The 12,234-nt window shown below is 55.2% G+C and overlaps 1 protein-coding gene across 1 annotated transcript in view; it reads left to right on the forward strand.

The window, feature by feature from the left end:
- Positions 1-12,234, forward strand: part of VWF (von Willebrand factor) — a 139,241-nt gene that overhangs the window by 119,764 nt on the left and 7,243 nt on the right. The window contains 4 exon segments of the mRNA NM_001246221.1: positions 4,577-4,687; positions 6,824-7,004; positions 8,142-8,182; positions 8,673-8,789. Of these exon segments, the coding sequence (NP_001233150.1) occupies positions 4,577-4,687; positions 6,824-7,004; positions 8,142-8,182; positions 8,673-8,789 (450 nt within the window).

Genomic DNA, 12,234 nt, shown 5'->3' on the forward strand with positions numbered 1-12,234 from the left:
CCTGTGGTGGGGTCTTGAGTCCAGAGGGCCGGGGAGTTGGTCCGAGCAGAGCTGTAGGCTAATGCCTAGGACACGGGACTTGGATTTTCCCACCATCCTCCTTCAAACCTCGTACAGACATATGCTCTGAATTCCCCGAGGTTGCCCCAGTGTCAGGGCACCATCGTGCTTCTGCATAGATGGGTGATTTTTCAGACCAGATTTATAATTTGAGGTACAGAAGTTAGGGCCTGTTTCTAACCTGAGGTATAACTTGGGGGTTTGAACTCCCTGCTCAGTTTATTTATTTATTTATTTATTTGTCTTCTTAGGGCTGCACCCGTGGTATACAGAGGTTCCCAGGCTAGGGGTCAAATCAGAGCTGTAGCCACCAGCCTACGCCTCAGCCACAGCAATGCGGGATTTGAGCCGCGTCTGTGACCTACACCACAGCTCGTGGCAGTGCCAGATCCTTAACCCACTGAGCAAGGCCAGGGATCGAACCCTCATCCTCATGGATGCTAGTCAGGTTCGTTAACCACTGAGCCACGATGGGAACATCTCCCTGTTCAGTTTTTAATTCGTCTTGTGGTGGCCTGCCCCTCGGCCACCACATGTTCAGGGTGCTCTATTCCTGCACATTGAAGACTGAGCAGACCCTAGGGAAAGGGAGCCACAGTCCACAGGGGCGAACTCTGCTTGCTGGTTCGGTGCTATTATTGTTACTGCACTATTATCAGTAGAAAATGATGGTGAAAGAAGAGGAGCCTGGGCAGGCAGGTGCAGCGGTGAGGAATCTGCTCTCGGCGCTGTTTTGGACGTGTGTGTGGTTTGATGATGGATGAGGGCCTGAGAGTGAATCCAGGAATGGGGACATCTGATCAGTTCATCTGCTGCTCTGCCTGCTTTGCTGGTACCAAGGAGGAGCGGGTTGCCAGGCACCCTTGGGAGAGGATGATGCTCTGGTACCCAGGTGTGCCTTTGGGGACCCATCAGTCTCTACCTTCTCCCACAGGAAAGAACTTGCTGTCAAGTAAAGAGAATGCTGTGGAGAAGGTTTTGGGTTTTTTTTGTTTTTTTTGTTTTTTGTTTTTTTTTTTTTGCCTGTGGCATGCAGCAGCTTGATACAGAATCTCGGTTCCCAGAGCAGGGGTCGAACCCCAGACACGGCAGTGAAAGTGCCAAGTCCTAACCACTAGACCACCAGAGAACTCCCTAGAGGTCATTTTTATAAAATTGGCACCTAATGTATTTGATGTTTCAGTAGCGAGTTTTGATAGCAAGAACAGAGTCCACGGCAAGCTCTCTAAAATTAAAGGGGGCTTAGAGAAAACGCAGGGATCGCTTAGAAATGAAGTGGACGGTATTGGGGTGGGCACTGCAGTTGAAAATTTGTCTCCATTTGTCCCACGTGCCCCTGTCTCTGCTTCTCTTGGCCCATCCATCTGGCACCTCATTGCAGGCCTGGAGGAAGTTTTTCGTTCTCAGGAATTTCGTTTGCACGTGGCTTTAGTGAACCTGGCTTCACTGCGACGTGGCCTTTCAGATCCAGGGTTCATCCCATCTGGTGGGACCTATTTAGTCTGTGTGCTCCGGAGATTAACTTCTCCAGAAGGAAATGGGTGGGCTCAGCTCCGCCCAGGGCTTGGGTCCACTCTGGCCCAGTCAACGCTTGGAGAGGGTGTGGGCCTTCTGGGGTGAACCTGGCTGTCCAGAGGCAGTTTCAGGAAGAGGGTGGGGAGAGAGGTCAGGAGGGAGGGGAGGAACCTTGACCATACGATGCCTCTAGTGAGTTGAGTGGCCTCCTTTAGAGACTCAGTGTTTATACCTTCTGGGGGGGAGGAGGCATCGAAGTTCAGTGACAGCCGAGTGGCTGGGGAGGCTGAGCTTTGGTCTGTGTCATGTGTTGAGCTGAGGTGGGAACTCCAGTGAAGTGACATGATCTCAGGCTTCATTCATCAGAGAGGGGAGTGTCATCTCAGGTGAGTCCCCAAGATATTTGGGTCACCGATCGAATTCACTTGTTGTCTAGCTTGTGATAAAAAACAGGCCAGCATTTCCTCCAGCGCCCTCGGTTCTTCCTTTATAAGCCATTGTCTGCACAGATGCACTTGCCCCAGCCACGCCCGTCCTTGTCTGCTCTTCACATCAGCACAGTGAGCAAGGGGCACCACTGGGGCCTCAGAGAACCATGCACGGATGCTTATGGCTTTGCTTCCCTGTTGATAGCAAGAGGATTTCCTGTTCCTTTGTATAAACCTCAGAGGATTTTTTTCTCGGAAGGCTACCTCTACCCCCCACCCTTAGAGCCCAGAATCAGACTAAATTGTGGCTTTAGGAACTACATTCTGAGAGACACAATACAACCCATTATATATATATATATATATATATATATATCTACACACACACACACACACACACACACACACATTTTTTTTTTCATTTTCTAGGTCCACTCCTGCAGCATATGGAGGTTCCCAGGCTAGGGGTCTAATCGGAGCTGTAGCCACCGGCCTACACCAGAGCCACAGCAACGCAGGATCTGAGCCGCATCTGTGACCTGCACCACAGCTCACGACAATGCCGGATCTTAATCTGTTGAGCGAGGCCAGGGATCGAACCTGCAACCTCATGGTTCCTAGTCGGATTCGTTAACCCCTGAGCCACAACAGGAACTCTAACCCTTTATATTTTATTATCCTTATGATCCTCATTTCAGTGCCTCCTTCTCTTCCCAGCAGGTATGAGGAGGCAGGGCTCTTCTTCCCACTCATCAGGTAGAAGGCAGAGGACCAGCCCAGGGGATGGAGCTGGCCGCAGCTCTACAGTGCAGCTGGCTCATCCGAAGCCAGCAGGCACGGATGTGTCCTGACTCCTGGCCTGGGGCCGTGCTGTTGGGCTGGCACAGCTGGCAGCACCAGTGTTGCAAGGGTCAGTCTGACCCAGCCGAGAGATGGGGGCCAGTGCTCCACGCCTCTGCCTCCATCTCGGCTGCAGCAATTGTGCTCAAAGGATGGTGCTGCTCAATTAATGAGGCATCTTTGAAGCATCTGCTAAATCAACAGTGGCATCCGTTTCCAGGTTGGGTGGATATTAGACCTCCTAGTTAGTTCTGCTCTTAATTGGGAAACCATTGGAAACAGGATGGAGAAGAACATGAGGAGAAGGGGTTGAGATGTATATTTTGAACAGACATAAGCTAGAGAGTTTGGAGGAGGACGGGAAAAGAGAGAGAGATGAAAATATAGGGTGAGCCCTGGTTGGGCAGGAAGACAAAGGGGATGCTAGAGGCGTGGAGGGGAGTCTTGCAAAGGCCGCAGCCAGGAGACTTGGGGGCGGGGCTGGGAGCACATGAGCATGAAAAGCTGGTATGGTGGCGGGAACTGGGCATCCGGTGTGGATCGTCCGTAACCCACAGTGAGGGCAGCAGAAAACATGAGTACAGGAATCCAGACCCTCAGCGCTCATAGAAGGGCGCCAAGGAGTGACTCTCGATCTATCCCTAAAGCCGTCAGTGCCTTTGACCTGTGCTCCCTCGTGTCTGTTTCTTTCATCCATTTGCACCTCCTTCCTCGTAGCGGGGGGGGGGGGGCGCACATTGTATCACCCTAATTTGTTGGCTCCTCCAAAGTAACTAGGGCGTCATAGATGCACAACAGCTAACTAGATCTCAGCTGATAAAAGACTGAGCACAGCTCACCGGGCACCACTGTGACGTGGGTCGGGGTGTAAGCAGGTCCCCTGGAGATGGCTCGCAGTTGAGCCTGGTCTCCAAGGTCCTCGCGCTCCCCTGGAGAGAGGTCCCAGCCGGGATGCTCCCAGGTGTTGACTGTGTCCAACCTGGTCCTGCAGTGAGTGTGCCTGGGGAGCAGAGCGGGCTTGGCACTCTCCCCGTCCTGCCAGCTGCCCTGAGCCCTTCCTTCCAAGATGCAGCCCCTCAGCCCCTGGGACAACCTCACAGGTCACCGTTTTGCCTGTTCTTTGTGAAAACTTGAGAGCTTTCAGCGAAGGGTTTCAACCTGAGTTCCCAGTGCTTTGGCCAGATTAGAGGACCTCCAAGAGGAGAGAAGGGCAGGCAAACATCCAGCTCCCAGGATCCTGGCTCCCCGGCAGGTTTTTTGGGGAAGGCTGGTCTCCTCTCGCTGAGGCCCATAAATGACGTGGCAAAGGTCAAGTGCCTACCTAGGGAGGCTTAGCTCTGCATTTTGGTGAGAAGTCTTGGGAGGGGCGCTCTTCTCCCCCCGTTGATGGGGGGCCCTGGATTTGGGCCATGATAAGCACCAGGTCAGCCGGCTGCCACCGAGTGAACTCCGAGCATCTTTAATGCTCCCGTGGACTGGCTCTTGGTCTTAAGTGGACGCTTTCGGAGAGTGGGGCTGTGTCTCTCCAGCTGGTGACCTCGTTTTGTGACTCAATGGGTGATGCTTCCTGACCTCTGAGCAGGACCGTGAGGCTGGTGGACGGCAGAGTTGAAAGGGCCCGGTCCAGCTGTGTCTCTGCGAGCCCCATGGCTCTGTAACCAGCCGGGTGGACCAGAACGCCTGTGTCCATGCCCCCGGCCGGTCCTGACTCTCCACCCTCTGTGTTCTTCCAGGGCTTCACTTACGTCCTCCACGAAGGCGAGTGCTGTGGGAAGTGCCTGCCGTCTGCCTGCAAGGTGGTGATCGGCTCCTTTCGGGGAGACTCCGTCTCTTATTGGAAGAGTGTAGGTCCGGGCCAGGCTGGGTGGGCAGGAGGGTGGTGGTGGGCCAGCCGAGGTCCAGTCTGGCCTTGATTTCTTCTGTAAAATAGAAGTTCATTCCCTGCCTTTTGCTTTCCCCGCAGAGAGTTTAGTGTGGCTGTTGGTTTACCCAGATGTCAGCTGGGATTACCTTGCTCCTGGGGAACTAGTTAAGGTTGCCCCAGACTTCCTATTGTGTGGATTTGGGGAGAAGCTCAATTCCCTCCCTGTGAGTTCTGTGAACTCCTTGGGGGGCGGGGGGGCAGTGGTTATGTTCTCCTGTTTACCCGTGAATCTGAGGATGCGCTTCCCCTGATGGTTGGTGTAGGACTGGCTGCTGGGCCTGCCGCCCCACCACGCTTCTCAGGCTGCAAGTGCTGCCTGACCATCCAGGCAGGGCCTGCGACCTTCCCCCGATTGCCACTGGAGAAACTTGTAACCCAGAGAAGCAGACAGTATTTCTGCCCCCGGGCTATTTCTGCACCCCTGGCTTAGCACCTGAGCGTGTGGGCAGCCCCCATCTCTGCACTCTCATCTCCTGCCCACTCCCCTGCCCCCCCCAGCCAGGTCTCCTTCCTGAAGCAGAGTGAGGTGGCTTCTCCTTTGTGGCCCAGAGGCTCACTTTGGCTCTGAATGGCTCTGAATGTTTTTTTTTGGAAACACAGAGGATCTCTTCTTGGGAGTCTTAGCCCAGATGCTAGGATGGTGACCATTCTTTTGCTCTGATGGCTAAAGATGAAGCGGGGGTGCTAAGCTCTGGAAGCCTCAGAAGGCAGGTGCTGGGAGGTGTGAGGTGCACCAGGGGCCTTGCCTCTGAGTCCTCCAGGGAGACCCAGACACACCCTGTTTAGAAGGGGGATAAAGGGTTAACTGTCCTGCCTCGTATGTGCCCATCACCTACCTCAGCCCCCTGGCCGCCTCCTCCTCAGTGGTGACAGGAGGACTCCCTGGGTTTCACACAAGGGTTCCCACCTCTCTCTCTAACCCCGGTCACCTGCGGATTTTCCTGCCTGCCTCCCTCCTCCCCAGGCTTTTAGCTTGTCTGCTCCCATCCATCCCGGAATTCTACCCCTCCTCCCCAGACTCAGAGGCTGCCCTGTCCAGGGGGTGCTGACAGCTGGTCCCTTTGAGCTCAGCCCCCTGCCCCCTCCCCTGGCCCCACTCAGCCCTGAGCCACGTTCCTGTTTACGGAACAGCAGCCCTCCCCCGGTTCAAGTCTCTACCTACCTACCAGGCTTGGCTGTCAGCAGTGGCTCGGGGAGCACATGAGGGACTAGGGACAGGTCCTCTTGATACACCTTGGGTCCAAGGCTCAGCGGGTCAATGACCAGAGTGGGGTCCGGCTGCAGTGGGGAGATCTGGTCAGGGTGAGTCAGAAGTGGGGTGGAGAGAGAGTCTGCAAGCGGGTGGCACTCTCGGCTCCTCTGCGGGAAAGAGAAGGAAGGGAGCGGGAAAGGTGAGAGAGGTCGCTGGCCTGGAGTGGGGAGGCCAGTGCGCCGGCTCCTGCAGCTGGGGGCTGGCTTACACAGACAGGGCTTTGGCGACACATCCGTGGTCGGGGTGGAACCCCCGTGGGGACTTTTCTGAACCATGTTGTGGACACTCCGTGCTCCCTGACTGTGGAGCCAGCCCTGGGAGTCAGGCCACCCATGTGCAGCCTGGAAGCTCAGGGACAGATTGCAGGACTGAGGGTCAGATGCCAGCTCCCTAGTCTCCTGGTGTCCCTGTCTGAGAGGGAAACAGCCCGAGGCTGGGCGAGGGGCGGGGTTTCCTTTCCGCATCTCCCCTCCCCTGGCTCCCCATGCTGACCTTGCTGGTTGCTCAGCACACAGCTGAGCTGAGGGTGGAGGGAGCATCCTCAGGTGTCCCCAGGTGCTTCCTCCAGTGGCTGAAGACCATGTGTAGGGAGCACATGTGGTTTTGAGCTGGGATCTTGGTCAGGGAGACTCGGACCCAGACTCCCTGAAGGATCTGGCGAGCAGTCCCTCCTCTGGCCTCACCCCACAGACAGGACCTCCGCTGAGCTGGGGCTCACCTCCAGGGCCCAACCAGCTCCTGAGGGAACTGCCCACGTCCAGTGGGACCTTGGGCCCCCCACCCACTCCAGGGCTCTGATTGCAGGTTGGCTCACACTGGGCCTCCCCCGAGAACCCCTGCCTCATCAACGAGTGTGTCCGGGTCAAGGAGGAGGTCTTTGTGCAACAGAGGAATGTCTCCTGCCCAATGCTGGACGTCCCTACCTGCCCTGTGGGCTTCCAGCTGAGCTGCAAGACCTCGGGCTGTTGCCCCACCTGTCGCTGTGGTAAGACACCCTGCCTGGCCCTGCCTTCAAGCCTCTTTCCTCTAAGGGCTCCGGAATCTTTGCCTTTTGAGCAACTCAGGGCAATGGGCAGGATCAAAATCTTCTTTTGGGAGGAAGCAATGCTTTGGGAAGGAGGCAATCCAAAGCATGCATTCCTAATGCTTTGGGGAGAAAGCAAACAAGGCGAGGGAACTATGACGGTTTCCCGAAGGTCATCGCTGTGCTCAGTGCTGGCTTTGTACCTTGTCTCATGTCATCCTCACAACCCACCCTGTGAAGTGGGTACCTTTATACCTCCGTTTGCTCCCCTGAGTGGAAGAACTGGGATTGGACCAAGGCTTCTCTGATTCTGGAGACACCTTTTCAATCATTGTGTTGGGGGAGATAGTCCAACTGCCCATCCGCTAACCCCACTTCCAATCCACCAGTCATCCAGCCAATCAACTAACAAGCCAACTATTCACCCATCCACCCACCCAACCAACCAATCAACCAACCAACTAGCCAACCAATCAACCAACAAACCAACCAACCAAGCAATCAACAAACCAACCCCCCACCCCCGTGAACCAGCCAGCCAGCCGCCCACCCAACCAAACAACCAACCAATCAACCATCCAAATAACCAACCAACCAACCAATTAGCCAGCCAGCCACACACTCACCCAGCCAACCAACCAATCAACCAGCCAACTAACCAACCAGCCAACAGCAGTAGCAACAACAAACAGCTCTCTCAGTGGAGGGTTTCAACCCACCTGCCCCGAGCTCTTTGTGCGATTTTATCTTGAGACTTTAAGTTTTCAAAGTAGAATTTCATTCTTTCATAAGCCTGAACATTCTTCCATGCACCCCTTGAGTGTGAATCACTCACACAAGTGCCCTCCCCTCGAGGACTCCGGGGGTCTTCTCCCTGTAGGCAGGGTGGTGAGGAGCAGGCAGCTGCCCTTCCTCAGGGGGGCTGGGGTCAGCGTGGCCACGTGGGCTCTGGCAGGAGGACCCGCAGCCCTGCCATGGGGTGGGGAGAAGGACTGGCAGGTGGAGGAGAGAGGCCCAGCCTGGGAGAGAGGCAGCCAGGTTGCGGGTTTTCACCAGGTTGTGTCCCACACACTCACACCTGTGCCACTCTCCCCCCAGAGCCCGTGGAGGCCTGTCTACTCAACGGCACCATCATTGGGGTGAGCTGCCTTCTTCTCCAGGGCGAGTTGGGGGGCAGGGATGGTGTGCTATGGGAAGGGCATCTCTACAATGCCAATGAAAGGAACCAGGGAGACCTACCCCAGCCCCACTTACCATTCCTCCAGGGCTTCCCAGGCATCCCGGAGCCCAACCCCTGGCTCTCCAGGGTCTGAGCCCCACCTTCTAGCGCTGCCCTCCTGGCTCCCACCCCAGGCACTAGGCCTTTCTTCTGTGTGCCTTTCGGTCGGTCCCCCTCCCCCACCGCCCCAGCACCCTTTCTGCCAGGAAAGCCCTCCCTCTCATCGGCCCTGTCACCCTCGAGGTGGGAGGATGGGGAAGGGAGTGGGCCACTGGGACAGGGGGAGAATCGGGATGCTGGCTCATAGCCGGGCCCCCATGCCTATGGCAGCTGGCTTACGAGGCTGAGGGCAGTGGGAGGGCCAGGGGGTCTGGGGGCCAGAGGCCTGACCCTAGTCCCTGTGGTTCTAGGCTGGGGAGAGTCTGATGATTGATGTATGCACGACCTGCCGCTGCATGCTCCAGGAGGGGGTCGTCTTTGGATTCAAGCTGGAGTGCAAGAAGACCACCTGTGAGGCCTGCCCCCTGGTGAGAAAGGGTCCTGGGGGGCCTGGGGGGATGGACAGCGTACTTTCGGGATCCAAGCCACGGGGCTTCACCTGGGTCTTTAAATAACTGCTCTCGTGGAGTTCTAGTTGTGGCTCAGCTGGTTAAGAACCCGACTAGTATCCATGAGGATGCGGATTTGATCCATGGCCTCGCACATTGGGTTAAGGATCTGGCATTGCTGTGAGCTGTGGTGTAGGTCGCCAATGTGGCTTGGATCCTGCATCGCTGTGGCTGTGGTGTAGGCTGGCAGCTGTAGCTCTGATTGGACCCCTAGCCTGAGAACCTCCATATGCCACAGGTGCGGCCCTGGGAAAAAAAATGCTTTCACCTTCTGATTATGGACAGTATTTGACAATAAAGAAGAAACTAAAAGTCCCCTACCCAAATGGCATTTCTCGGAAATAATTAGAATTTAGTTTTGTAAATTTGAAATGTTTTCTTCTTGTTTTGGCAGGGCTTATATAACATATTCATAATTCCGGGAGGGAGGTGGCCTTGGTCTGAGGAGCTCAGAGGGGAGGGGACGTGGGCGGGGAGCCCTGGGCTGGTGCATCCTGCTCTTGAGGACAAGGTGTATTCTGCTTCTTTGCTCTTTGTGGCCCTTGGCACCCTGTGTCACACTCCAAGTAGGGGTTAACAACATACACGGGGAGCAAGGGGTCTGTGGGAGACACAGCTATGTCTGATAGAATGGCTCAAGGAGAACATTTCTGCCTCAATTATAAAGAAGCCAGCTAAGCAGTATTTTTGCTTTTTTTTTTTTTTTTCAATCCCAGTTTAGGGTTTTGGATGCAGGGTGTGTGTGCGTGTGCGTGTGCGTGTGCGTGTGTGTGTGTGTGTGTGTGTGTGAGAGAGAGAGAGAGAGGCAGAGACAGAGAGGGAGAGAGAGAGAGGGAGAGAGACAACTTTCCTGTATACATCTGGGTTTGAATCTGGGATGGACTGATGCTGTCTGGGGTCGTGGCCTCCCCTTTACCCTGGATGTCTATCCAACTATGACTGATGCAGGAAAAGGTCCATACCAAGATGTCCTGCAGGAGAATTTTCCAGAGTGCAAGCTGCTCACTCTCTCCCATCGCCCCCTGGTGGTCAGAGAGTGTCCATGTCCACAGAAATCCAGCTTCAGAACCCAGTCCAGCATAGGTTTCGAAATGTTTGAAAACCCACTGCCCCTTTTGGTCTGTGTCCTCCGCCACCTCTCCTCCAAGGTTCTGATGTCCCCCAGGGCAGGGTACTCACTTCCTCCTGCTTGAGAGCCGTGAGATTAGCCCTCTGTGCCTCTCAGCCTTTGCTGAGCACTGCCTCCGGTGCCCCCAGCATCTTTAGCCCAGCATCCTTACGTGGTCTCCCCACGCTCCTCTGCCACCAAGGGCCTCGCGTGAGGCCTCCTGCAGGTGGGGGGACCTGTGCTGAATCGAGCTTGGTTCGGTCTGCTTGAAGTGCCGACCTCAGAAAGTGTTACCGTCACCAGAGATGGGGGCCCTCTATCTCCTTCCTGCGGGCCGATGCTTATACCTAAAAGGAGACCAGCAGATGGTGGTTTGTGTGGTGGCTTTTGGAGATGTGAGGGGGAGAGGCCACCCTGACCGGGGACACTGAGAAGGCCCCCCAGAGGAGCGTGACCATGGGCTGACCTTGAGCCATGACCTCCCAGGCCGGGGCATGGGGACAGACCTGCCGATCAGCACGAGTTAGGCAAGAGCAGCAAAGCGATCAGACTAGGGTCTCGAGCAGCACATGCAGTTTATGAAAAGGCCTGTGAGACCCCTGTGGGGCGAGCTAGGGGGGTGTCGCCAGGTGGGGGGTGGGGGGAGCAGGGCTCATTGACTGCTCAGACCTGAGTGAGGACTCTGGCTGGGACCCTGGCTGCTCTGATGAAGCCCATCCGCGCGGCCTCCTCTGTGTGGCCCTGACAGCCGAGGCGGGAAGCTCAGCAGGGCTCAGACAAGCCCTGTCCCCAGGGCGACCATGTCCTCACCTCCCAGGGTCTGCCCTGCACCCCCCCTCCTTTTTTTCTAGTCGCACTGAGCCTCTAAAATCTGTGCCCCCTCCCCTCCCACTCCTCCTCCTCTGCCTCCTGCCCCTTCTCCTCCCGCAGCACCGTCTTCCCGCTTCTTGGCTTAACCGTGCCCTCTGCCTCCCTGGGGAGGGGCTTGGTCTCCACTGGCCTTCACCTTGCAGCCCCCTCCTCCGTTTGTCCCCTGCCCCTCCCTTCTCCCGTGGAGATCTTGGGCCCTTTCCGCTCCCTGGGCCTGCCGGGTGGAGGCTATTTCCTCCAACACTCATGAAAAACTGCCCAAATCCACATCCCATGACATCCTGCCTCATTTAAGCCTTATTTCATTTCCTCTTTCTGACCGGAGCCACTCACACATACCCAGACTTTTTTTTTTTCCAACTCTTCCTTTCTCTCCCACCCACGGTGGTCCACACTGTCCAGGAATCGTGTGATTTTGAAAAAGTCACAGTGAGCGGTCACCCGTGAAACACTGCCTGCCGGCCTCAAACATCAGCAGTGTCCTTCCGAGCGTGTGTGTGGCCTGGCCCCATCCAGTCGCCCGGTTCCACGTGAAGCTTAGTCCTCACTGGCTGTCTCCACGGCCTCCCTGAAGATGTAAAGTCCAGAGGGAGCTCACAGGCCCCTCACCTTCCCTACTGGTCAGAAGCCTTTGGGGCCATGCAGTGAATGAGGGAGAGGACCAGGTCTTCTGTCCGCGGCTCCGCATTGACCTGCCGGGGATTCACAGTAGAGCAGCTTCAGGACCCCAAGGGGTGAATCTCTAAGCGGTCATTACTAAGTATGGCAAAGTGCGGAAAAGACTGACATCGTGGTTGATTTCTCATATAACTAAATCTATTCTTTAAAAACTAACTGTTCTTGAGATTCTCGAGATTTTGCTCTTCTTGGTTTTCTTTTCTTTCTTTCTTTTTTTTTTTGGAATGGTCAGGAGAGTTGAAAGAGCTTTAATTTTAAGGCAGTAATGAAACAGCTGATGGAAACTTTTGGGGTTTTATTTTGTTAACCTTGCTTAAAATACTTTACAAAATAAGGCATTCTTGTTGTGGCTCAGAGGGTTACAAACCTGACTAGTATCCATGAGGATAAGGGTTCGATTCCTTGGCCTCGCTCAGTGGGTTAAGGATCTGGCATTGCCGTCAGCTGTGGTGTAGGTCTCAGATGAGGTTCGGATTCCATGTTGCTGTGGCTCTGGCATAGGCTGGCAGCAATAGCTCTGATTAGACCCCTAGACTGGGAACCTCCATATGCCGCAGGTGTGGCCCTAAAAAGACAAACATCAAAAGAAAAAAAAAAGTTGGTTTTGGCTACCCTATGTTGTCTCCCAGACTTGGGGGCATTTTTATAAAACCGTGAAACCCTGCTGTCTAGAAGCCACTGCTTCTTCCTCTGACTGTGGAGGGGAAA

The sequence above is a fragment of the Sus scrofa genome, chromosome 5, assembly GCF_054392235.1.
Source record: "Sus scrofa isolate SSC_HxYL_T2T_F1_AM1 chromosome 5, Sscrofa_HxYL_maternal_Yorkshire_Landrace_v2.0, whole genome shotgun sequence".
NCBI classification, from domain to species: Eukaryota; Metazoa; Chordata; class Mammalia; order Artiodactyla; family Suidae; genus Sus; species Sus scrofa.